At 40.0% G+C, this 25,582-nt stretch overlaps 1 protein-coding gene across 1 annotated transcript in view; it reads right to left on the reverse strand.

Moving 5' to 3' along the window:
* LOC126184324 (uncharacterized) overlaps positions 1-17,588 on the reverse strand; it is a 99,572-nt gene extending 81,984 nt beyond the window's left edge. The window contains exons 1-2 of the mRNA XM_049926700.1: positions 17,540-17,588; positions 13,583-13,730 (exon numbers count right to left, since the gene is read on the reverse strand). Coding sequence (XP_049782657.1) covers positions 13,583-13,730; positions 17,540-17,588 — 197 coding nt within the window. The remainder of the gene's footprint in view (positions 1-13,582; positions 13,731-17,539) is intronic.
* Positions 17,589-25,582: the final 7,994 nt, after the last annotated feature.

Raw genomic sequence — 25,582 nt, forward strand, 5'->3', positions numbered from 1 at the left:
TATTAAAATACTAGCCGAGGGCGTTTGAATATGAATGCTGTACCACAACGAGAGACAGGAAAAGCAATGCCGCCAGATGAAGGAAAGCATGAATACGTGTGCCGCCCCATAACACGAAATACAATTCTCAGCACCAGCTGGAACATGTTAAGGTGCTGGACATCAAGAATTGCCTTGCTTTGTCCTTTCCTGTTTCCCATGTGTTGTGTTTTTATTATTAGAGCAGTAAGCGCTCCGACATACAGGTGACAGTGAACATCCCACATCTATTGACACAACCATGTGAGTCCGCCGCTCGTGGTCTCGCGGTAGCGTTCTCGCTTCCCGAGCACGGGGTCCCGGGTTCGATTCCCGGCGGGGTCAGGGATCTTCACCTGCCTCGAGATGACTGGGTGTTTGTGTTGTCCTCATCATTTCATCATCATCCAGGAAAGTGGCGAAATTGGACTGAGCAAAGGTTGGGAAATTGTACGGGCGCTGATAACCACGGAGTTGAGCGCCCCACAAACCAAACATCATCATCATCACAACCATGTGAGGGTGTCAGGCTGACAAGCAAATTCAAATTATTTCCGAAAACGTGCTATGTAAGTAATCAATAATTATAAATTAGATCAATCATGACAAGTAATTATAGGTGCTTCTACGGCAGCATATTGTCATTAGCGTATCGTCATGGATTTGAAACGCATTGTCTGTTTCTAGCATTAGAGCAGTAGGAAGCGAGCACCCAAAACCACATCGAAAATATTACGAACCAACCAGTGACGTAACGTGATTTTACCAGTTTTGTCAATATGCGCTCTAATTTTAGCAGTCATAGCCTGAAGTGACGCCATGATTACATGAATAACTTATAATACGTATGTTGCAGTTTGTAAGGCTCAAGATATAGTTGCAGGCATCCATCTGTAAGCGATGTTTTAACCGCGATACTACCATGCTGTCTTTACTACTGTCGGCTTTTATGGAGATGGAAACGCTTTGACGTCTAAATACATTAGTATCTTGTCGTTCAGAGACGTATATCTGTTCTTTGAATTCTCCGATTTACTGTTATCTAGACAATGGTGTTCACTAGATTACTCCATATTCTCCACATCCTTAATCTTCTTGAACTTCTTGTTCCATTAAAACAGTAGTCTTCTATAGTATACATACGTCTACTGATTTTGAAATGCTTTTTGTTTAAGAAGAATAGACGGTACCTGAACAGAGCGATGGGAATGGATGCATAGCAAGGATTATCACATTGCCTACATCCAAGTTTTTTTTAGATAGTATTGATCGAGCCCTTCAGAACAGCCATATCTGAAAGTAGCCAGTTATAATTTATACCATTAGTTGTTTTGTTATGTTTAAATAATGCATAGTTGCAATACTGTTAAACCAGAGGATGGCGACAAACGCTTGCAGGCTGTCACACATTGGTACCAGGCGGCCCCGTTGATTCAGTGGTGGCACCCGAACCCTCCACATAACAACGATGTGACTTGGGCGATATTCTAGCTGGTCACATTTTTGGCAGTCTCTCCTATGTGCGATGGCATTTCCAAAGATGTCAATAATGTGCAATTAAGATTACCAGTGCAGTTATCTGTGTTCACTGTAAATGTGCATTGTACGTTTTTGACATCTTCGAAATGCCACTTTCGACTACGTTATGATGATTTGAAAACGGATCGACTAAAAGGATAAGGAAGGAGAGGGGAGCTTGAATGTCATTGTTTCAGAGCGGCAGTCTCTCTCGTCAGCCATCGAAGATACCAGCAAATAGTGGTGGTGGGAGGTGATCATTCAAAAGTGTGCTTGCAGAAGTTATAAGTAGGAATGGATGGACTAATATCTTATCGGCCATTTCACAGAATATATCATGACATTGCATTTACTTGCGTATCTTCGATTGAAATTGTGGGTATTTGGGGAACGTTTGTCTAAAATGTAAATAGCGATCGAAGGTGTAGTATTTATGCTGCAGCAACTTCTGCTGTTTATGTACAAGGATTGTCTCGACAGCTCTTCAGAATGAAACCACAGCTCTTGGCGGTCACAGACAAATATTGCGTGCCCAAGTTGAACGCACAGTGCTAAATGGAGCTTGTCCTAGATATGTCTGTGGGGAATATATTGTCAACTGCATTGCTCGCTTTTTGCCTTTTCTGTCCACGTCTGAAGGAAATTTCTGGGCGTTTCCTCCAGGTTAGCCTTACCAAGGTGATGGACACACAATTCGGCTCGAGGAATAAATGGATAAAATTTTTCAGCTATTTTGCGGAATTTGAATGTAAAACATCTAATAACTCCTGTGGTGTCACCGCCAGACACCACACTTGCTAGGTGGTAGCTTTTAAATCGGCCGCGGTCCGTTAGTATACGTCGGACCCGCGTGTCGCCACTGTCAGTGATTTCAGACCGAGCGCCGCCACACGGCAGGTGTAGAGACAGATCCTAGCACTCGCCCCAGTTGTACAGCCGACTTTGCTAGCGAAGCTACACTGACAAATACGCTCTCATTTGCCGAGACGATAGTTAGCATAGCCTTCAGCTACGTCAATTGCTACGACCTAGCAAGGCGCCATTACCAGTTTATATTGAGATTATAAAGCCTGTACCGTCAGACCGATGTTCTCCAATTATGGATTAAAGTTAAGTATTCCAAGAGCTTCGTATTTTATTTATTAGACTCAATTCCTATAACTGTTCCAGACCTCACGCCAGTCTGCGTGAGCTTATAGCGTGCATTTCGGCCTCCTCTAGCAACACATCAACTCCCAAGAACAAAATTTAGGAATAATGTCATGCTTTGTAATGAATGTGTTGGACAAGTTTTTCAAATTTTTCCGCCATTTTGCCATGACTTCATTACATTATGCTAACTCACCCACGCAACAGTCAACAGTAGCACTGTCAAAGCGTCTTCCGTCATTAATTTTGTTAATAGCCATGACTTCATTAAATTACGGTATTTTTTATCAGTAGGACAATGCGTTCATTGCAGCACATAAACTACATTATGACGTCATACACACACTAGTAATGTAAAGGTGACGTAGATTTCGTAAAACTATAATAATTCAGCCACACACTGCATTACCAAAGTATCCTACACACTAAATTACGATATTATTAACCACCAGAATGCAAAATATCCAATGAGGTCATTAATTTATGCATAATAAATATAGTCAAAGTGTCTTATCTCGTAAATCATGATAATAATCACCTTAATTTTATATGTTGTGTGACTCTGGTGCTGATGCTCCTTTAACTACCGTGTACAAACCCCAAATGGTGAACCTCACGTAATTAGACTAATAATAATTTTATTATTATTTATAATAAATACCCACACCCTGAGACCAAGACAACCTGATCCTCTCACTATAGCGTATAGACATCGAAAGATGAGCGAACTCTGAAAAGTTTTGCAGGGTACAACACTCTTTTAGCGTAAGGAAGGCAGATCAGATACGGTAATATACACAGAAAATGTAAGCCATGAATTAGCAGAAACCAAAAACTGTACTGAATGCAGTAAAAAAAAATTATAAAAACGACAATCTTCTCGTCTAGATGCATAGAAACTGACATGGGGACCCTCAGGCATGTTAATGACGTACTACGATTAGGCTTAGGTATGTTGTAGAGGGATCTGCCCAGAGAACCTGATTAGAGGCTTTTCATATGACGACCTATGTTTTCTGAGAAAATCCGAGCTGATGTTTCAAGTGTACCTCTACACCTGTAAGTAAAGTTGTGTGTCCACCAAGTGATAGTAGCGCAGTGGCTATACGTTACGGCCACCATGCTGAGACTATTGGTTCAAATCACACACATATATTTTTCTTCTATTTCATCGTGTAGAATAACATTAATTAGTATATGTCATGAAAAATTATTTAAAAATAGTAATTTTCGCCGTAGTAAAATCTTTAATAGATCAACAATTAGAGCAAACTTCCTTCAAACGCATATTCCGTTTGTTACAGAATAGATTACAGAATCGACTTGCTCGTTATCGCTGCATCACTTATGCTAGAACAGGGCTCCAGGTCAAAGAAGCAGCCGAAACACAAAATCGTAGTGCACCACACACATTTAATGGAAGTTAGTGCCTTGTAGGTACACGGATTTTTCAGAAGCGAAACAGTTCGTTTTAATTCAAAACAGACTATTCTCTCTTCGTTCAACTTCGATGCGAACCACGCGGATTTCATCGTTACTGTGGAGGTTGGTGCATTAAATTGATGAAGAAAAAAAAATAGATATGTGTGAAACCTTATGGGACTTAACTGGTAAGGTCATCAGTCCCTAAGCTTACACACTAATTAACCTAAATTATCCTAAGGACAAACAGACACACCCATGCCCGAGGGAGGATTCGAACCTCCGCCGGGACCAGCCGCACAGTGCATGACTGCAGCGCCGCAGACCGCTCGGCTAATCCCGCGCGGCAAATTGATGAACAATTAAAAAACCTATTTTATGAAATGTTTCCTCGAAGCGATTTTTCTATTAATCTTCAGAAAGTCGGGAGTATTTTTAAGTTTTTTGGTGAAAATTCCAACTTACCGGTAAAAATGAACATCACGGTTCTCAAAGTGGAGTACATTCGAATGGATGATTCTTTATGATGCTAGTGGTTGCTTCCGTCTCATCCACAAAGTTTTGATCGTAAAGAGTCTGATCAGTCAGCTCTTCCGATGTATGTAAAATGTAGAGAAATTTTTCTTGTCTCTCATATGGAAGAATTGTAGGTTTCAAAATCTCTTCGTCATCGCTTTCGTAAACATTAGTGATTTTGTGTAGGTCTAAATTACGATTTTTTTTTAAATTTATAAGATAACTCGTCGATTATTTTTTGCACATTTCCGACCGAATTTCCCGGATGGTTCTTGTATACATAAGAAAACGTAAGGGGTATTTTTCCTGACGCAGTTATACTGTGCTGTCAATGAATGACTCGTCTTGGCCAAATAGGTTTTTGCTCCTTGTTTCGCAACGGATCTATTGTACATCATTTGGTACCTGCAGCCTGTTTAATCGGCATTAATCACATAACTAAGATCAAAATTGTGGATGAGTATCTTCGTCTGTATGTGGAATCCTTCCGCAACTGCTAATACTTAGTCCGTCATTGAGAATTCGTGTTAACTACTAACCACAAACGGAATACACATTTGAAGAAAGTGTGCTCTAATGATTAATTTAGTAATGAAATTACTACGACGAAAATGAGTATTCTTGAATAATTTTGCATAACACATACTGTTTAATGATATTCTCTACGATGAAAAAAAAAGAAAGTACATGGATACAGTTTGACCCTGCACTGCGAGCGTGGTAGTCGTGAACCTTAACCCCTGTGCTACACTTGCTCGGTGGAAATATAACGACGTTACGGAAATAGAAGATACGCGTAAGACTACACCATCGATTTTCTCGGAAACTAGCGGCCGTCTCACGAAAAGCCGCTATCCAGGTACGCAGGGCAGGTTGCTCTACAACATACTTAAGTCTCATCACAATCCGTTATTAGCAGGTCTGATGGTTCTTTCGTGAGCAGTGATTCAGTGCAGTTTGGTTCCGTGTATACGTGCTTAGTGCAATGTGGTTAGCGTAACAGACGAATTTTCCCTAGTTAAGCGTAGAAAGTTTTGAAAGTGAGAGCTATGCACTACGCTGAATTTTTAAATGATTCTGGGAATCTGCTCCTTAACTATTACACTAAATAAGGAGATACAGTTTTCATTAACAATCATTTGATTGGATTTTTTCACATAAGATACTGTAATAACAGCTGCGCGTAGTTTCGTGATAAGCTATGAGATTAAGTTTGGAGCTGAATAGTATTCCTAAGAGCAACAACAGGCCGTTTGAACTAATTTTCTGACGGGGAGGAAGACAAGATCCATAAATTGATAACATGGAAGCATGGTCTCCAGTGATCGTCAATACGATTAATTATTACAAAAACAAATTGGATTCTCAAACCACCTTGAGAATTGAATAAACAATAGTTCACCTAAATGTGGATGGCTAGACGGAAATTTTAATAGTTCCGAATAAGAATTTACTTGCTCAGTAAAATTAATGGACAGTAGCAAGTACTCAAGTGTGATTGTTACTCGCTGTATGTGGTTTATAATTTCTTACTTTCCTAGGCCCGTATTCGGGTCCAGCTCCTGCACGCATTCTGGAATATAACATCTGCTCTTAATTTTATCTTCACTGACTTTCCATGCATGGGAGAAATATACTTACTTCTTCGAACTATGCAACTGTTATGTGAGACGTTAAGACCATACTGTGAATGTTCTCCCATACGCCGCCCCATTGGCAGCGTATATATATATATATATATATATATATATATATATATATATATATATATTTGCCATTTCTCGTAGCTTAGTATTGCAGTAGTAGCCACACAATATTTTAATATTTTTACAGTTGGAGTTTGTGAATTCTAGTTGCTCTGTGCAGCTGATTGTGAAGCAGACTTCACTTGCATGATCTTGACAGACACTCTTGACACCAAAACTAAACAAAGGGCGTAAAGTGAATTCCTATACTCTCAGTATTAATACGAATTAAATTTTTGTTGGTTTCAACTTTGGACGAAGTTGATTAGGTTGCAAATAATTTTTGTAACGGTATTACAAAAATCCATTTCATTCGAGATTTTTAATAGAAAAACTGTTACTTATTACTTGTTAAAGTGGACGTGAGTCACACCAAAGCTCTATCTATACGTCCATGTAAGCAATATAACGTCTCTGTACACCACCAAGACATGTGTTTTTTTCTCCTACCTGTGAGATCATCTACTTGAGAAGCCTCCACAACATTCGCCAAAAGTGGCTTTACCCTGCTGTCGATCAGTCGTCGTAATATTTTATACTCCTTATTCAGTAATGTAATTGGTCTCTAGTGTCCCGTCTCTTTGGACGCATTGTTCTTAGCAATGGTAAGTTCCACTACAACCTCAGAAAATTAATTCGGTCAAAGTGATTCAGTTATATGTGAAAGTGATCTCTTCCCTGACGATGTCCCAAAGTATCAAATAAAGTTCCACAGAAAGGATATTTAAAATCGGAAAGGCCTATATTTAAAAATAAATAAATAAACTTCCAGCCAAATGAATTCTTCCGTAATTAATTTCTTTGTGGATTATGTTCTATACTCCTCCTGTCTGTCCGATGCCGTGGCTGTCTCTTCGTGGAATTTATCACCTGTAATTCTATACCTGCGCATGCATGCACATGCGTCCCCCTGTCATTCATTGGCCGTGTTATGTTCCAGCGTGTTCATGTCTCCTCCCTCAGTCTTTGTCGTTGCTAAGGCTGCCGAAGTCTCTTGTCCTGATTTTAATTACCTACACCAACTGTTTAACTCAAGAGATATTTTTTACCCCGGTTCTCTTCAAACAGGATACATATTGAGTAAATGGCCTGGTAAACAGATCTTGTAGACATCAGTTTTGTTTTATATATTTGCCATTTCTGGTAGCTTAGTATTGCAGTAGTAACGTCACAATATTTTGCACTGGGGGTTTGTGATTTCTAGTTCCTCTGTGCAGCTGACTATGGAAATGACTTCGCTTGCATCGCTCGTCCGTAGCTGCTTATCCTAAACAAATGGGTCCTGAAACCGTACACCGTGACGTGAAACTCCTGCCCGCGAAATGTTTCACGTAAAACTTATACGACATGTGATGCGCACAATAATCTGATACCTGGAGGCATTATGTAACATAAAACATGCCTATCCTGTTAGCTGCTTATGCATTTGTATAAGTAAAATCTTTTCGAACAAGCTGCATCCGCATCTGCTGCTCACATTGTAGTTAAGGGATATATTTTGATTTTGACACTCAACTGAAGTTTTCACAAAAAAAAGAAGTTTGTACCGTCCCATGCTCTTGCACAGATCACGTGACAATCATAAATGGTACAATACGGTTTGTGTCGTGTACACAATTCAGTCTGTCGTCGTATCTCGAAGTATCAAATTCATGCTTACACAAAGATGAAATGTTACTTTGCGGTGAAAGGGGCTGTCAGCGCCGGAAGTTGCCCAAGGAATTGGCGTATCCTTTGAAGACCTAATTTGGAAAATTCAACAGCTGTCTTAACATCTGTCTCAGAGTAGTCGTCCGCAGTCAGTAACTCTTGGTGATATCCACTTCTTACCGTTCGTAGGTGTCCCTAGGAGAATACATCACAACTGTCTTTTTGGAGACAACTGGGATTCCCAGATAGACTCCGCAGACTTACTAGAAATATGCAGTTTTTTCAGATAAAGGTATATTTGGAGAACGTTGCTGTTATATAAAACTAGCGAACTCGGCAATGCTTCAGAATTTCCAAATACGTATGGTAATTGGATACAAGTACTGATCTCCTTGGCCCCCCTCTCTTCTCTCTTTGTCCATCTCCTCCTCTCCCCTCCCTATGTCATTTTCCTACCCTCCCACCTCTGTCCATCTCTCTCCAGCCCCTCCCCCCTACCCCCCCCCCCACTCCCCAACCAGTGACCTTGAACATTGTGTGTTCTTACCGTAACTAAACGCTGACTGGGAACTCAAGTCGCTTAAAATGAATGGATAAATCGCACAGTAGCTTTAATGTAGTATTTCGGTCAGATCGTTTGTCAGAGCATCGACATCGTCTAAAAATATCAAGTTAATCGGTCATGGACGTTTCGAGATTCTTGGTAACAACTTAAACAACGATTTGTCTTTATATAGTTGCATAGGTAAACTGTTGAGGTGAACAGTAACCAGCCACAAACTGGTTTTATGTTGCATTATTTACCGGTTTCGAATTTACACAATTTATCATCAGATGGCTTTCATGCTTTAGTCCACAGGCATCACTCGTCCGTAGCTGCTTATCCTAAACAAACGGGTCCTGAATCCATGTACCGTGACGGGCGACAGTAAGCGTCGCGTCACATTTATTTTCATACATTTAATGTCATTATCTCCATAAAAAGTATCAATTTCTGTCTCCTTTCCGTTTCGCATCCAAATAATTCTTAACAAACACCAAATTCACCTGTGCACTTTTCTACGCTACTTTTTGGATAAACGCTCAGATGATATACAAACAAAATTCTACGCACGTAATCATTAGTGGAGCCAATGAATCTCAAATGCCACTATGCACAGCTTTTGCAGACTCTGAAAAGGCTTTTGATTCTGCCGGCCACACTGCAGTTATTCATGCACTGCCCGAAAATGGGGTGGAAACAAAGTACATAAAGATATTACGTAGCATCTATGGTACCTCGTTGAGTTCTGTCAGCACAGGAAAACACATGAGGGAATTTTCCATGTGAAGAGGAGTAAAGTAGGTTGACTCTGTCACTGAAACTGTTTATAGCACTCCTACAGATGGCTATGTTCAAAGTTAATTGGAAAGAAAGAGAAATTAGAATAAATTGGAAAAGCCAGGCTAAGCTGAGATTTACAGACGATATTCGAGTCTTAGCTAACAATACGATAGGATTGTAATCTTCTATGAAGGGTTACCAGAAAGTAGCGAAAAAGTGGACCTTTAGGTAAATCTGTCGAAAACAAACACAATGCACAACAAGTAGGTAACTGGAAAACAAATAAAGTTGAACAATAACTGTCTAAAAAAGTTAACGAATATTTTATCTGGGACAGTTGACTAAGGACTAAGGAAACGTAAAACCTGAAATTTTTCGCCGAATCAAGCTCGATTTGGGGTTACTGTGGCTAAAATTCACCATTTAGTTTCCTCTCTCGTGAGCAAATATTAACACTGTTCTCGCAGTGGTTTCGGCATATTTCACTTCGGCATCCTGTTTGTGCCCATCAAGTTCCCAGTTTTGTACCGACCACTTTCATAGTTCAGTTGCTTGGCGGGCTCGCAGGATGGCAGGTATCAGATGGTTGATACTTAGTTAAGTCATATGAAAAGACCGTTAATTTATCTGTGCGTGCTTTACACCTACCTTCGTCATTTATAAGAGCCTGAAAACTAATTTTGCGGCCAGTCAGAACGCGAGAGAGAACATACTGACAGTAATTTCCTGTCTGCAAGTCCACAATACTCTTTGTGTTCACTGAAAGAAAATGTTATTACTTGCTATTTACTCAGTGGAATCAGGACCTGTGACTATAAATAAAAGCTTGAATTTTCATAGATTGATATATTCTGTAGAAGGTCACACATACACAAAATATAATAACATCCCTAACAAGAATATTAATATCCCTATCGGAACAGTACGACCAACTGTTTAGAGGCGACCTCTACGTGAATTTCCAAGTAAAATGGTCTATCGCCATGACTTCTTATCACCGGAGATAAATTTCTCGCCTTAAAAGTGTAAAATAACCTCGCCACTTGCCACGCGGTTTTGTCAGCATTATGGGCGGCACACCAGCTGTTACTTCCATGAAATCTAATCGATCCAGGACGGTGTACAGTTCTCGCGAGTTCACTTTCTACTTTTACCGAAAACGCATTGAAGTGTGCCCAGCTCTGTCGTCATCCGGCGCACGCAGGAGTTTGACTGACGCGAACACATTTTGACTTCTCGAGACAAAGTGTCTCTTCCCATTGTCTCTCTGGCAGTACTTACATAGGGGCGCAGCGGACCGCCGAACGGAATACCTGTACAGCTCTAGGCACAGGTAACAGTATCTAAATGACACGTATTAATTAAAGGCTCTACTGTTTAACAATTTAAATCATTTTAATTTTTATATAAATAGAGTTAAGTTTGCTTTAGTTACTGAAAAGGTTTTGCTTGACTGCATTTAAACTTTGCTGCCTAGAATTTTTAAAACGAAAGCGACAATAGAACATGACCTCTGAACTTTCTCTTTAAGATTCCCTGTTATCACTGTTATTTACAATAGGGTTTTGAAACTTGGCACAGCTGTATTGTTGCATGAGTGTAATCGGGTGCTGTAATTAGAACTATCTATTCCAAACACAAATGATAATCAACCATGAATAAGAACATTTTTTTCCGAATTTGGTTTTTAGTAAATAACTTGCAATCTACTAGCGGTAGCTTATTGGTGTCACATATTTAAGGTTTTTAGATGAAACTGTTGCTACATACTAAATTTCAGGTTTCTGAGTCTAATATATATATAGCGGCTTAAATTTTTCGTAAAAACGCCAATTTTAATCAAAATATTTCTCAGGTCAGGTTGAGACTTACAACTTCTAACTGTGACTTACATTTGCACACCATGACCACTTTTTAGCACTCTAATTTTATTGCTCAGTGCCACTGACTTTTTTCTTAAGAGCGTATATTTTGTCTAACATATTCATTTGATCATTATGAAACTTTACACTGTTAACACTCAAGTATACATTGACAAAGTTTGGAAAAGTTATTTGAATTTTTAATTTCACTTTTCAATTATGATACAATCCTCCGTACGTTAACCACTGGCGCGTTGTGATGACGTTGCGCTGGTAGTAAAGAACTGGGGTAAGCCCCGGCGCACTCGCTGGCCTGTGTTCCTCTTACAATGACACAGCGCTTGTTTCACGTCAGGCCCTTAGGCGATTTTCGAATGTTTAGCGTGACTCCTGTTGTGTATGTTGTATAGTTGTACACGTTAATCTTTTACCGAGCTGGATATGCATCTTACTAATGACGCATTGTTATGCACCAAAATAAACATAAGTTAGAAATTTGGGTGAATGTAAAAAGGACCACTTCTCAGGCGTAAAAGTACTATTTTTAGAGGATTATCACATTATTCAAGATGTAAGAAGTAACTCAACAATTGTTAATGCAATAAATAATATAAAATAGTTCAGTCAGTTGTAACTCAGAACTGAGTACTGTAATGTTATGATACAGTTATAAGGAAAATATAAAGGTATACGTGGTAGTGTGGAGACTGATTCAACGAATGAACTGCGCATCTTGTCGAATAAATTGAAGCGAAAGAGATTAGTGTCAAGCTATTTCAAAAAATGGTTCAAATTGCTCTAAGCACTATGAGACTTAACATCTGAGGTCATAAGTTCCCTAGACGTAGAGCCACTTAAACCTAACTAACTTAAGGACATCACTCACATCACGCCCGAGGCAGGATTCGAACATGCGACCGTAGCAGCAGCGCGGTTCCTGGCTGAAGCGCCTAGAACCGCTCGGCCACAATGGTCGACCACTACCAATCCAGTCTGTGAAAACTGTACATCAGTACCACTTTACATTTCTACAATGTTTGCGGTAAAAGTTTTCAGTGTTTCACCCTATATAATATACACTGAAGAGCCAAAGAATCTAGTACATCTGCCTAATACTGTGTAGGTCCTCCGCAAACACGCAGAAGTGCCGCAACACGACGTGACATGGACTCGACTAATGTCTGAAGTAATGCTGGAGGAAACTGACACCATGAATCCTGCAGGGCTATCCAAAAATCCGTAAGAGTACGAGGAGGTGGCGATCTCTTCTGAACAGCACGTTGTAAGGCATCCAAGAAATGCTCAGAAATGTTCATGTCTAGAGGCTGACTGTATTCAGGTGATCAGTCAGGATGCTTACGTACCTGTCAGAGCCGTATCTACACGTATCAAGGTTCTCATACCACTCCTACTGCACACGCCCCACACCATTACAGAGCCTGCATCAGCTTGAACAGTCCCCTGATGACATGCTGGGTCCATGAGGTTGTCTCCGTACGCGTACACGTCCCTCCGCTCAATACAATTTGAAACGAGACTCGCCCGACCAGGCAACATGTTTCAATTATCAACAGTCCAATGTGGGCGTTGAGCCCAGGCGAGGCGTAAAGCCTTCTGTCGTGCAGTAATCAAGAGTACACGAGTGGGCCCTCAGCTCCGAAACCCCGTATCGATGATGGTTCTTCGAATGGTTCACACGCTGACACTTGTTGATGGCCCAGCATTGAAATCTACAACAACTTGCGGAAGGGTTGCACTTCAGCCACGTTGAACGATTCTGTTCAGTCGTCTTTGGTCCCGTTCTTGTAGGATCTTTTTCCGGTTGCCACGATGTCAGAGATTTGATGTTTTACCGGATTCCTGATATTCATGGTACACTCGTGAAATGGTCGTACGGGAAAATCACCACTTCATCTTTACCTTGGAGATGCTGTGTCCCATCGCTCGTGCGCCGACTATAACACCACGTTCGAACTCAGTCAAATCTTGATAACCTGCTTTGTATCAGCAGTAACCGACCTAACAACTGCGCTAGACACTTATTGTCTTATACAGGCGTTGCCGACCGCAGTTTCGTATTTTGCCTGTTTACATATCTCTGTATTTGAATGCGCATGCCTACACCAGTTTCTTTGGCGTTTCATTTTATATACATATATATAATAAAAGCTCAGATGTATATTAAACCTCAGACACAAGTTAATGAGTATAGGCGCACTATTCTTATTTTACTAGTAATTTAGTCAGGAAGTACTTAATACCATCTTACCGTTGTAGATGCCCAATCAGTTTCTTACCTGTGCTCCGTTCTAGGAGACATTGAGGCGGAAAAACTCAACAGAAAGTTTTCTTATATGCCGATATTGAGTAGTACTTACGGGCAAACCTTCTCGAGTTCATCTTTGTTGGCAATGAAGCCGAGGTCACTCTGGTCTGTTATGATCGCCAACGAGGACGAACACTGTGCCAGCCGCTCCTGGGCGCAATCGCCCTCGGGTGTCGTCTTCTGCGCGCTAATGCACGTTGCTGCAACACGGGCAAATACTGCTGCTTAAAACACAGATAAGGGGCACAATACTACAGTCAATAATATTGGTATAAAATGCTAAAACATTACTGAATGTGACGCTGCATCATACGAAATTTCAGAATTATATGTAACACTGAAATGTATTTGGTTCACTAGTAGCAGGAATATTCTTCAATCCTAAATTATTTAAACCGTATTAAAAAGGTGCTACAAAAGTAAAGAAAGCTTTATCACTGATTTAAGTGAATTAAAAGCCTTTTTGGCAAATGAAAGCCGGACAAAACCAATATCAGAGCGAATGGAGCAATGAGCGAAGCGAAAATTTTGCCGACAGGTCCGACGAAGAATTCTAAAAGTTTTGGGGTTGACATAGAATCCTAAGACGTTTTGGTTTTAGATAGATCAATATAAGTCTTAAAGTCATCGCTTCAATCACCCAGTGGTGCTGCAGCTAACTAAATGAGAAATCACACATACAAAGCGGCTTCATTGAGGAAAATCGTAATTTGGGGCTTCCAATCAATCATCAAACGAACGCCTAAAGTGCAGATTTTGATAAATATTAAGATACGTGACCCAGAAATACAAAATCAACAAAAATTGCTTAACTGAAGAAAGGTATCTGGATCTGAAGAAATGCGTGTAAGCTTATGTACAGATGCAAAAAAGGTGCAACACATAATAAGACTACTGAAATGCTGGATGAGCTATAGAGGGTCAACGTTGGATAGAAAGACTGGCAGCTGACCGTCTACGTAAAAAAGAGAAAAATATTGTACAGAAGGCCAGTCATTGTTCGATTACAATATTGGCGATAAAAACACGGCAAACATTCAAAACCGTAAAATATCTAGGAGTATAAATATGAAGTGACCGAAAATAAGATGGCTACACAAAACTAGGTGCACAAATAGCACATACCAGACTGAGATTCATGGGAAGGATTGTAAAGAAATGTAATTCAACCCCGGAAGAAGTCGCTTACAAGATATTCGTTCGAGCGATTCTTGATTCTCATCAATATGACGCCCTTACAGGGAGTATTAATGGTAATAGATGAGATATCGAGATTCAAATCAGAGCGCTATGATTCGTCACGGATTCATGTAGTAAGCGCGTGAGCTTCGCGGAGACACTCCGCCAACGCCATTGGCAAATGATCCATGAGAGGCCTTGCCCGTCATGGAGAGGTTTGCTGTTGCAACATTCCAAAAGCGTACATTCCAAGAATAATCAACAACATATAAATTCCTCTCATGCACTAATAGTGATACAAAAACGGTTGTAAATCAGAAAAATTCATGGCCAAAGGAGGCTGTCAATCTTCTCACGTACTACTCAGGATTGCGATACGGATGAGGAGAAACGATAGCGGACCTAGAAGTACCCTCTGTCATGAAAAGTAGGATGGTATGCGGAGTAGTACATAAACCGATTTTTTATTTTATTTTATTATTACTTTTTGTTTATTTAGTTACAACATGCTCATTACAGTGTTTGTAATACTACGTGTATGTATTGTGTGTGTGCGTTATATGGTGATGAGAGAAGAGAAAGAGTGAAACCCAGTGCCGGCACATAGCCTACTACTCGCGAATAGCATTAAGGGGGCCGCCAAGCTTAAGGTACACATCCGGTGGAAGGATCACCATCCACAGTGTTACATGCCCTCGCTTCACGAGACACTGTGCAGAGGTTTGGTGTTTCTACCAGGACTCCGGCGCAAAATCAGATGGTCAGGAACTTTACGCCACCACTTCTCTTCTCTTTTCCGGCCAAATACCGGCAGTAATTTTTTTTTCATTCGCCACGATTCGAATCGGTTTAACCGCGGATCGAGCGCCACTACACAAGCGTACGGTAACGACCTCAGCCACGGAGGCGGGTTCGTAATTACTTCTGTGCAAAAATTTAAGGATGAAAGTAAATTTCGCTTGCTGTATCACTGCCAAGTGACATACATCGATGAAACTGGACCATAAATACAAAGAACAGCTACTGTAGAGTGCACTACAGTAGGTAACTGAAAGAAACACGCAAGGAGACGACTAGAAACGACATTCTTATTCAGACACAATAATTACTTGGAGGTAACGTGGTCCTGTACTGGCCAAAAGGTTGGTAAGCTGTTCCTAAGGTAGGGCGTCTCATTCCTCCTCAACGCGGTTGACAACTGCCAGTCGGTCATTGGTGCATTTGGACGTGCTGAAATGCATCTCCCCACCGCGACCCACACGTGCTCAATGGGATTAAGTCGGGAGAACGGCCAGGGCAGTCCATTCGCCGAATATCCTCTCGTTCCAAGAGCTCATCCAACTGCGCTTTTGCCGGCCGGGATGGCCGAGCGGTTCTAGGCGCTACAGTCTGGAACCGCGCGACCGCTACGGTCGCAGGTTCGAATCCTGCCTCGGGCATGGATGTGTGTGATCTCCTTAGGTTAGTTAGGTTTAAGTATTTCTAAGTTCTAGGTGACTCATGACCTCAGAAGTTAAGTCCCATAGTGCACAGAGCCATTTGAACCACTTTTGAACGTGCGCTTTTCGATGCCTTCGAGCATTGTTATTCACAAAAATTATGAATAACACGATTATTCATGTTGTTTCGTATTCAAAGATTTGGAGGTCAGTACACCCATACAACATTATCTCTGCCCACTCTATAACACGTGGATCGATCATGTTTGACAATGTTCCTGGCTACATTACGTGTTCCCACCTCTCGTCATATGGGAGTACTTCCTGAATCACTACTCAGACTGAAACTGCTCTCGTCCGAGAAGAGCACGCGACCGAGACTCTGTGTTCTTGGCACCATAGTAAATGATGCCGCCGATGTGCGTGTGTCAACGGAACCCAACGTACTGGTCGCCGGGCAAAGGGACCACCCCCATGTAGTCGCTGTGTCACTGTGGAGCGTGAGATTGGGTGCCTTGTAGCCCTGACATGGGTCCTTTCTTCCCTGTTACACAATATGGTGGTCAGCTGCTGCTGTACGGATATGTAATTGACGGTGGTCAACCACCACTCCTCCTTCAGGCATCAATGCCTGTGGTCTGGAATGCTCCCCAAGCATGTGAAACAGTGCTGTTCCTTTCTTCAGCTGCCTAGTTTTGCGGGGCCAGACCCATCTGCAGTTGCGCTGATCAAATGCCATGTGACCTCCAACGTTTTGTGAAGACTGAGAGACCTGTGGCAACATGCTCCCGCTCTTTCATTCTTTTCCATCAAGTATACGTAAAATATGCACCATATCGATATGATGATTCCTATTCTGCTAGAGTCCATCTATGCGCCACTTCGCTGACTGACAAAAACAATTACATCAGCAAGGAGTAAGGACTTAGTTCTTAAGTCATCTTCGGGATGACAGAAATGTATTAAAATATAAATTGCTGGGTGTTCAATAGAATTATCGATTGCGTATTGTCGCATAGTTGACATCTTCTTTTGCAACTACTGTTGAAAATGGTTACTTCAGTCGCTAAAATATTGTGCCAGAAATGAATGCATAGGTGAATGTGGAATTACAGCTAGTTGCCTGACTGCAGCCTCTTGCTCCAGAGTGTGACTAATTCTGGCAACGGGCAAATCAGTACCGATACTCTAAAATCCTGTGTATCCTGGAAATCAAGAAGGCTTCCGGACTATTCATAGCAGATACGTTTCCGCCCAAGGTATCGCCGCGTAGGATATTTCTTTGTGCTGTCATTTTTTATAGCTATAGCTAATTTAGGATTTTTCATGAGTGCGAGGATGGTACGTGCTCCAATAAAACTAAGGTATTATAGTGGGCTTTATAGGTTTACATGGCACAAGTTTTACTTGTTCAGGTTGAATTAAATTAAGCACCACCATGTTTGCCTCCAGATAATTCTTCACAACTATGTAACTACAATGTTCTTCAAATGTAAAAGTAAATCGCACTACCATACAATGCAACGCCGTGGTATTGGAATCAATTTTGAAATACACACATCTACATATAATATGGAGAACGTCAAGAGCTACTACGCAGAGACTTCAGAAAGTAAGTTACACATGTCATCCCTCGGTAAAACCAGTCTGCAACAAGAACGGCACGTTGTCGAAAGAAACTGCATGTTCCAGTTGTCCTGCAGACAAAGTTCCGCGGCTGCGATACACAATAGGTGCATCACAATATGCCAGTGAAATGGCTTGGCAATAGAAAACCTACTCCAAATTTGAAGTGTGCGGGGTAGTACGAATCTTGTTGTCGAAATGTCTAAACTACGCTCAGAATCACCTTTAATATTGTGGCGGCATATGGACCAAATGCGATTTCGCGTCGAGTCGTAGTGAATTGGTGCTTATGAACTGACGGAGTCCGCGCAGACGAGACAGGGAAGTCCAGATCTTCCACCGTGCGATTTCCATCTTTTCGGCAAACTGAAAGAAGATCTGGGAGTGGGGGGATGGGGAGGTTTTACAACGATGAGGACGCTTACACATCATTTATCGAATGGCTCCATAACCAAGTAGCCGAATTCGGTCGTCGAGGAATTGAACACTTGGTAGAAGGTTCCGGCCATTGCCGGACTTGGTGTTTGTGTTGAAAAATAGTGTCATCTATCTATGTGACTTTTAAGTGTAGTGCAGCATTCAATAAAATTTACTTGGCTTGATTTAATAGTGTGTAACTTACTTTCTGGAGTCACCTCATACTCTATACTGTATGCATCGTTCTCGAAGAATTCAAATTAGTGGAATGGGATTCGTGATCAATATTGTGTGTGAGATTTCTTTAAACTGTCAGTGCTCAATGTGAACATGACTAATAGGGAGACATCTGAATGCAATTTGGATATCAAATTGATCAATTAATAGCCCCTCTACCACCACCACCAACCCCAGATGATGTTCAAATGGTTCAAACGGCACTGAGCACTATGGGACTTAACATCTGAGGTCATCAGTCCCCTAGACTTAGAACTACTTAAACCTAACTAACCTAATGACATCACACACAGACATGCCCGAGGCAGGATTCGAACCTGTGACAGGTGCAACAGCGCTGTTCCAAACTGAAGCGCCTAGAACCGCTCGGCCACAACGGCAGGCCTGGATGATGTCATGTGTTTTCCTCACCCGGCACGTGGGTCCCCGTCCCATCCACCTCCCCCTTCCCCACCCACCCTATTGGCGGGAATTTCGAATTTTTGCGAGAATTTCGAATTTTGGTGGGACTTTCTTTGTCCCAGGGCTGTGCCAACGTCCCACCATCACCCCGTCACAGAGAAAATGGCGGGAAATTCCAATCAGGGTGAGAATTTTTTTTTCTTATCACATGACCAAAATTGGTGGAAGAGGTTTAGTCTGTGTCGAACTGTCGTTGTGGAAGCATCGCGATGTGTTCGATCAATTAAATGATTGTAAAGGATAGAGCAGCTTTCAATAGCTGTATGATATGCATGCATTTGAAGGAGGGCTGTAGCCACGTTTCATATAATGGCGGTTTCATCTGAGATCATACAGATCAAGTGTGAATGTGTCACATCACTATTTCAACGTTTGCTGAAAAACATATATTTTGATTTTCTAATGCTTTGTTGAAACGCTATAGACCCCTCCAAATAAGAGAACTTGTGAAAATATTTAACGAAAAAGAAACTGAAAAATTGTAATAAGGAAACCAAAAGTTATAGATATCTGAATTTATTTTCAATATATACTTTGTTCCCAATACTGTGGGACATGATTAATACATACACAGTCTGAACATTTTTCATTTCTTTCTTTTTTTTGGGAAAAATGAACCATGACAGTTTGTGACTTTTTGCGAATTTCAAAATTATGTTTTTAAAACATGAATAGTCACAGGATGTTAACTAGCTTGAGAAATGAAAAAGTGAAAGGACTGCTAACTGTCAGCTATGACATTAATGCATGAAATTCTTAAACTGTCAAAATATTTCTACATAAGGATGAAAGAATCTGAAATTTTTTTGTTATTTAGAAATTATTTTCTCCAAAACCTCTCATCCTAAATGTTCTAAAAAGTCCATGGTACGTTAGTTGATCATTGTACTTAGAGAATGCACGATCAGAGCGGACAATACTTGACTGTATAAAATGTGAGAAATTTTAGGGTAGACTACCTGTACTCTCAAGGTCAAAAACTCATGGACACTTAAATATTTTAATTGACCGCTGATTTTAAGTAAATGTCGTGCAAAACCGGTATTTCTAAAACAAAATAATTACTTTACAGCAGTGTAAGTGAGTGAGAAAACAATTCACAATTTTTTTCGAAAGCATTTTAAACAAAAATGAGCTATAGAATATTTTTACCCGTTTTTCTCTTTAATATATTATTCATAAATTATTATTGTCTTCTGTCACGATTTTACTTCTTCATGACTTTCCATGAATTAAAATTGCCTACAATGTAAAAATCAACTCAGCACTGTTAAAGAGTTATTTTTGTTTCATTATCTTCTCATTGACTTGTATAGCCGTGTTGAATTTTCACATGGACAAGGATGATCCAACAAGAGCAATACTTGGTAAATGATAACTGCACACCGATCTTTTGATGATGAGCATTTGAAAGCATTAGCAGAACCATGAGATGATAAAGGAGGCGGTTATATCTTGCAGCTCATGAGAGACACTTATTATCTTGCCCACCGACCGCTCATTGTCATACACACAAAAAATGAAGTGGCTCACTACGAAGTCTTCTAATGTATACTGTGGTCTCTGCATTTCACAGACAGTAACAGGCTGCATTTAGTGGAGAGCCGTTCTTGCAATGAACTGTATGTGCCACTCCAGGATGCAGCCCAGTAGTGACTTGATTGAATTCTTACCACAGGCTTCATAAGAGACCACTCTTCTCTCTTTTTTAAATGGAATTCCCTTAATGTACTTTCATTTAGAATTAAGAGCTTCATGTTTGTTACTAATGTTGATATTATGTGTACAAATCCAATAGCATCTGTTATAGCATCAACAGCTTCATGCTGGAGATTAAATCTTGCTGCTAGATGTTTACAGAGACCCCCTACCCCATCACATGCACTTTTTCCATGACCTGTTGCTGAACATAGCCATTTTTTGTCTTATTTCCTTTACTACAGTGTTGACCAAGCTCATAAAGCTGAAAGCAGTTTTTAAAATGAGGTGCTGCACTACCAGTCACAGACTTATGTTTAAAAACTGCATGGTCTATAGATACTGTGTCATCAATTATCATGCTGACAGCATAGCAAGCAAGTGCACTGTCATGAATGAGATCATTACTGACAATAGCAAAACAGTGTGATGTTCCAAGAAAGTGAGCAACACATGTGAATATTGATACCTGTGAAGTGTGCCAGTGGTAATTTTGAATTTCGTTCTGCAAAGCTACAGACCAGTTCTCAGCAAACTCGAAATGAAGAACTAATGTGTCAGTATTCTGTGATTTGGCTGATTTTACTTCTGCTGTGGCCTGTCTCTGAATCCTCCGGACATGATGGTGAGCTATCCCTTTCATGCCCCAATGCCTAACCTCTGTAACAAACTTCTTTGTCTCTTCTGTCTTCTTCACCAACTGTCCTCCCTCCCACAATGCATAGGTTAAGTCATTGTCAGTATCCTGATGGTGTATTGCTCCAGCAGTCATCACTTCAGTATCAGGACACATTGCACACTCCTGCAACTGATATTTATCTTACAGCTCTTGACATATACACAAAAGCATCAGGTTCATCTTTGTGTACTTCTTTCATGTGCTACTGCTTATGGCGAAACAAACAAGTTTCAAATTAGGGCAGTAAATAAATGTGCATACTTCCTTCACTGGCTGACATTTTACCCATTTGGTCGTAAGGAGTAGAATTTTGTGAGACTGATTTTTAAATTGAGGTTCTTCTTTTTTATTAGAAAATATGATTCTCTTATTGATCTCTTAATATATATTTTTACCTTTTAAACTTTTTCACCATTTTCACTAACAGATATAACATTAGCCTGGTTGGGAATTTGTCTGCTGCAATCTTTGCCATCACTTAGGTATTATTCAAGAGCAACAGTAAGCGTATCATCTTGCAACGGATGACCACAGTAAGTATCTGGGCAAGCCCAAATACCTTTTTGATTTTCTATTTTACGAGATTTTGAAACCAAACAATGAGAGGAAGTGGGTATATATTTCTGTATCAGCTGCTTAGAGTAGCTACTTGGTATCAGTGTCAGTAACCTACCTAATCAGTATAGTTGGCTAATGGGAGAGCAGTATTTAGGTTTTGAAACCACACATCACATTTCGTGCACATTTCATTATCTTCAGGTTCTGCAATAAGTGTATATACATTATACACTTCACAAAGTTTTGAAGATGTTGCTTGTGTAAAACTTTTTCAATTTCTTCCACTTCTCTTTTCACACATTGTTTCCTTCTTGCATTTCTTACCTTTCCTGGACGTTTAAGGTAGGATATAACAGGGGCTACTTCAGAAATGCTAATATTCAACGCATCAACAACTTCACACCCATGAATATAAAGATCTGCAAAGTCTTCTTCAGTTTCACATTCGGGTGATGGTGATCTTCAGGTGGGTTGTCACTAAATTTCTTCATGTAGTGAGTGTAGCAATTCGTGCAAATGGTTGTGATGTCACTACCGTTATTTGAGGACCAAGACATTTCTGCAATATCTCTGACAGATTTCAAACAACAGTGAAGTGTTTTTCACTTTTCTTAACCACCCCCTTCTTGTGTCTTTTTGCATAGTCCACACACCTCATTCTTTCCCAACTGTATTTCCTCACTGACATTGTATCTGACAAAAAATTCAAACAAAACACAAAACTCGATACAAAATGGTATATGTCCAAATTTTCACTCATTTGTTTTAAACAGAAGAGCGCTGGGAACAATGATGCCAATATGCATATTTTACACTAGAAATTCAGAAAAGATTGCGTTCTGTAACTTCCCAAATTAGAAAAAAAGTTTTTAACTGGAACAATTAACTTAAATTTCGCATTTTGTTCTTAATTTTGAGAGTTAAAGGAAGCCCATAAATGTGCGTGTGTCAAATTTCAGCTTTAACGCAAAACATCTGCCTGGTCTCCAGTACCTTTTGGTTTATTATATTTTTTCTGTTCTCTACAGTTTTAAGAGTTATTTACAAAATATACATTTTTCAAAGGGCCGTACAATTTACAAGAATTAAGATAAAACGAAAATACTTTATTTATTAACACTTACGATATAGAGATCTAATATGTGTCTAATTTTATTCCTGTAAAATACTTGTTTTATGGCTTTAGCTGTTAGCTCAGTTGCTTACTGCAGTTCTTCTAGGGAGAGCATTCGGGCATTTTAATTTTTCTTCTTACCTCCTCCATGACGCTATTGTTAAAGCGTTCCACATCTTCCTGTGTGTATATCGGCAACTCTTTTGCTCTAATACTCTTCTGTTCTAATACTACCTAGGTTCAACTACTTTTCAAGGTCATCTTTTCAGGACTTCGCACATCTTAAATACATGAACATAGGTCGCTGTATATAGTAAATGTGTTAGGATTTTTGGTAGGTTAGGAAATAAGACAGGTAAATAATATCGTACAAGATCTTTTTTTAATTTTTGCATATACATTTACACACAGAAAGTAACTCTTTCCTGATTTATGTTAGCTGTTGTTTTAATAATGTCCAGTATAATTTTTAATTTGAAACTTAAATCCACATTTGAATTATCTACTTCTTCCTCCTGCCAGTAATTTGACAAATACAGAGAAGATATATTTTCGAAATCTAATATGTATCTCATTTTATTCCTGAAAAATACTTGTTTTATGGTTTTAGCTATTAGCTCAGTTGCTTACTGCAGTTCTTCTAGGGAGAGCATTCGGGGGTTCTTACCTCCTCCATGACGCTATTGTTAAAGCGTGTGTATATCAGCAACTCTTCTGCTCCACATTCTCGCTGGATTTCTGTATAGAACTTTAAGTTTACAACTTTTGCGGACGAGTGTCCATTAAGAGCAGTTATTCCTTCCGTATTAAACTCGACTAATGGGTGTTCTGTTGATAGGTAGACAACATCCAGCTCAGCATAATCAGATAGAATATAACCATCCTTTTTCAGCTGATGGAAATGGGAATAGAGCTTAATAAACTCATTTTTTTGTGTATCCCTTAATATTCTCGATCCCATTGATTTCAGCCAGTACTCGAACACTTGACCAGTTTCCACTCCTGTTTACTGTAAATGACAACATGTTATATTCTCCCTTCGTAGGCAGATTTCAACACAGAGTGTGTTTAAATCCATACGTAAACTTAGCCTGGACATCCGCAATAGCTTCTTTCTTTTCGAATTGCATCTTATATTCTTCCTTTATCGCAGTTGTCTTCTCCAATATTTCGGTTTCCTTTCCTTTGCTTCGTTATCCTCCATTTCCAGATTCCTTTTTCGTACGCTTAATACATAAACTGCACTCAAAGAAGTAATTTCCTTAGTGAGAAATGGTTAAAGTCTGTACTTTTTCTTAATACTTGTGGTATAACGTTCTTTGTAGGAATCAGACCTAATTCGGCTGAATCTGTATCGGATGGTATTGTGGAGAGCAATATTCTAGACTGAGAAAAATAAGATTCTCTTGCTTTAACGTAACACTTGTGTGTAATACTTATATTCTCTTTGTTGGATTCAGAGTTAAGAATCTCCACGCAGTTTACACGTAGATAATTGAAACTGAATGCAGATAGCGTAACTTATATGCTTTTCTCGGTCTTGAGAGTTCGACAGCCTTACTTGCACACCAGGTGTTCTTATTACCCTAGCAGACAAACTGCAGAACGTAGTTAAACACCACACACCAATTGTTCCGTAAATTATTACTTATCTGAGCCACATGTACCTAGGTGGCACAGAAAAAAGTGAGCACATTGGAAATACTGCTTGTTGGTGTCTAATACACTTAAACAGCCTTGTACTGCGTCGTACGCACGATCCATTCTTTAGCTGCATGCTGTAGCCTCTGGCCTGATAATGCCCTGCTCCTTAGGAAAAGGAGACGTAAAATTTTCTCGTAGTCGCGTGTCCGAACACTATAAAATTTGTGGGATGGTTACCGATAACTTTGTTTACTCCTAGACTTGTGATTTGACACATACACTAAATTTGTTACATATATTTGCTCTATAACTGGAGCTCGTCCACGTTAAATAGTCTATTCCAGCTGTCTTATCGTTGTCCACAATCACATTGCTGCTTTCCTGGCGCTCTCTTTCCGCACAGAAGTCGTGAGTTGATATTAGGTAGTCACACATCTCGATTTTATTAAAAATTCCAGCAAAAGTCTTGCGTTATGTCAAAATCCAAAGGTAATAATCGCTTACAAGTATCTGCGTCAATATTCCAGACAACTTTACCATTGGAAAACCCAGTTCAACGTCGGAGAAAAGGTACCTTCGCCTTAATACCATGTCTTGCAGTGGTGAACTTGGAGAATTTATTACGTATATTCCCTTCGTTAACATTACAGATCGTCCCTTCTCTAACTACTCATGACAGTCCACTCGATCACAGATTGCAACTACCACAATGTTATCGGAAAATAGTTCTGTAATAGGAGTAAGCACACTTAAATTCTTCTTGCTAAGGAGCGTACCATTATCAGTATAATTTACATTGCCAGTGTTAGGAACAAGTTTGTCCAGGTTCTCCAGTAGTAACTGTAAACCAAAGCGATTGTCTGTTGGTCTCGTCCTCCTTCCTAATAATCGTAGCTGAGCCGTGTTAAGCACGCTGGAGGAATCCATGTTGGCACTTTCAACTACCACAGAAGACTGATCGGTTGCGGCTTTCAAGCCTCCTTTTATACCCTAAAGTTC

Source organism: Schistocerca cancellata, chromosome 4, assembly GCF_023864275.1.
Source record: "Schistocerca cancellata isolate TAMUIC-IGC-003103 chromosome 4, iqSchCanc2.1, whole genome shotgun sequence".
Taxonomy (NCBI): domain Eukaryota; kingdom Metazoa; phylum Arthropoda; class Insecta; order Orthoptera; family Acrididae; genus Schistocerca; species Schistocerca cancellata.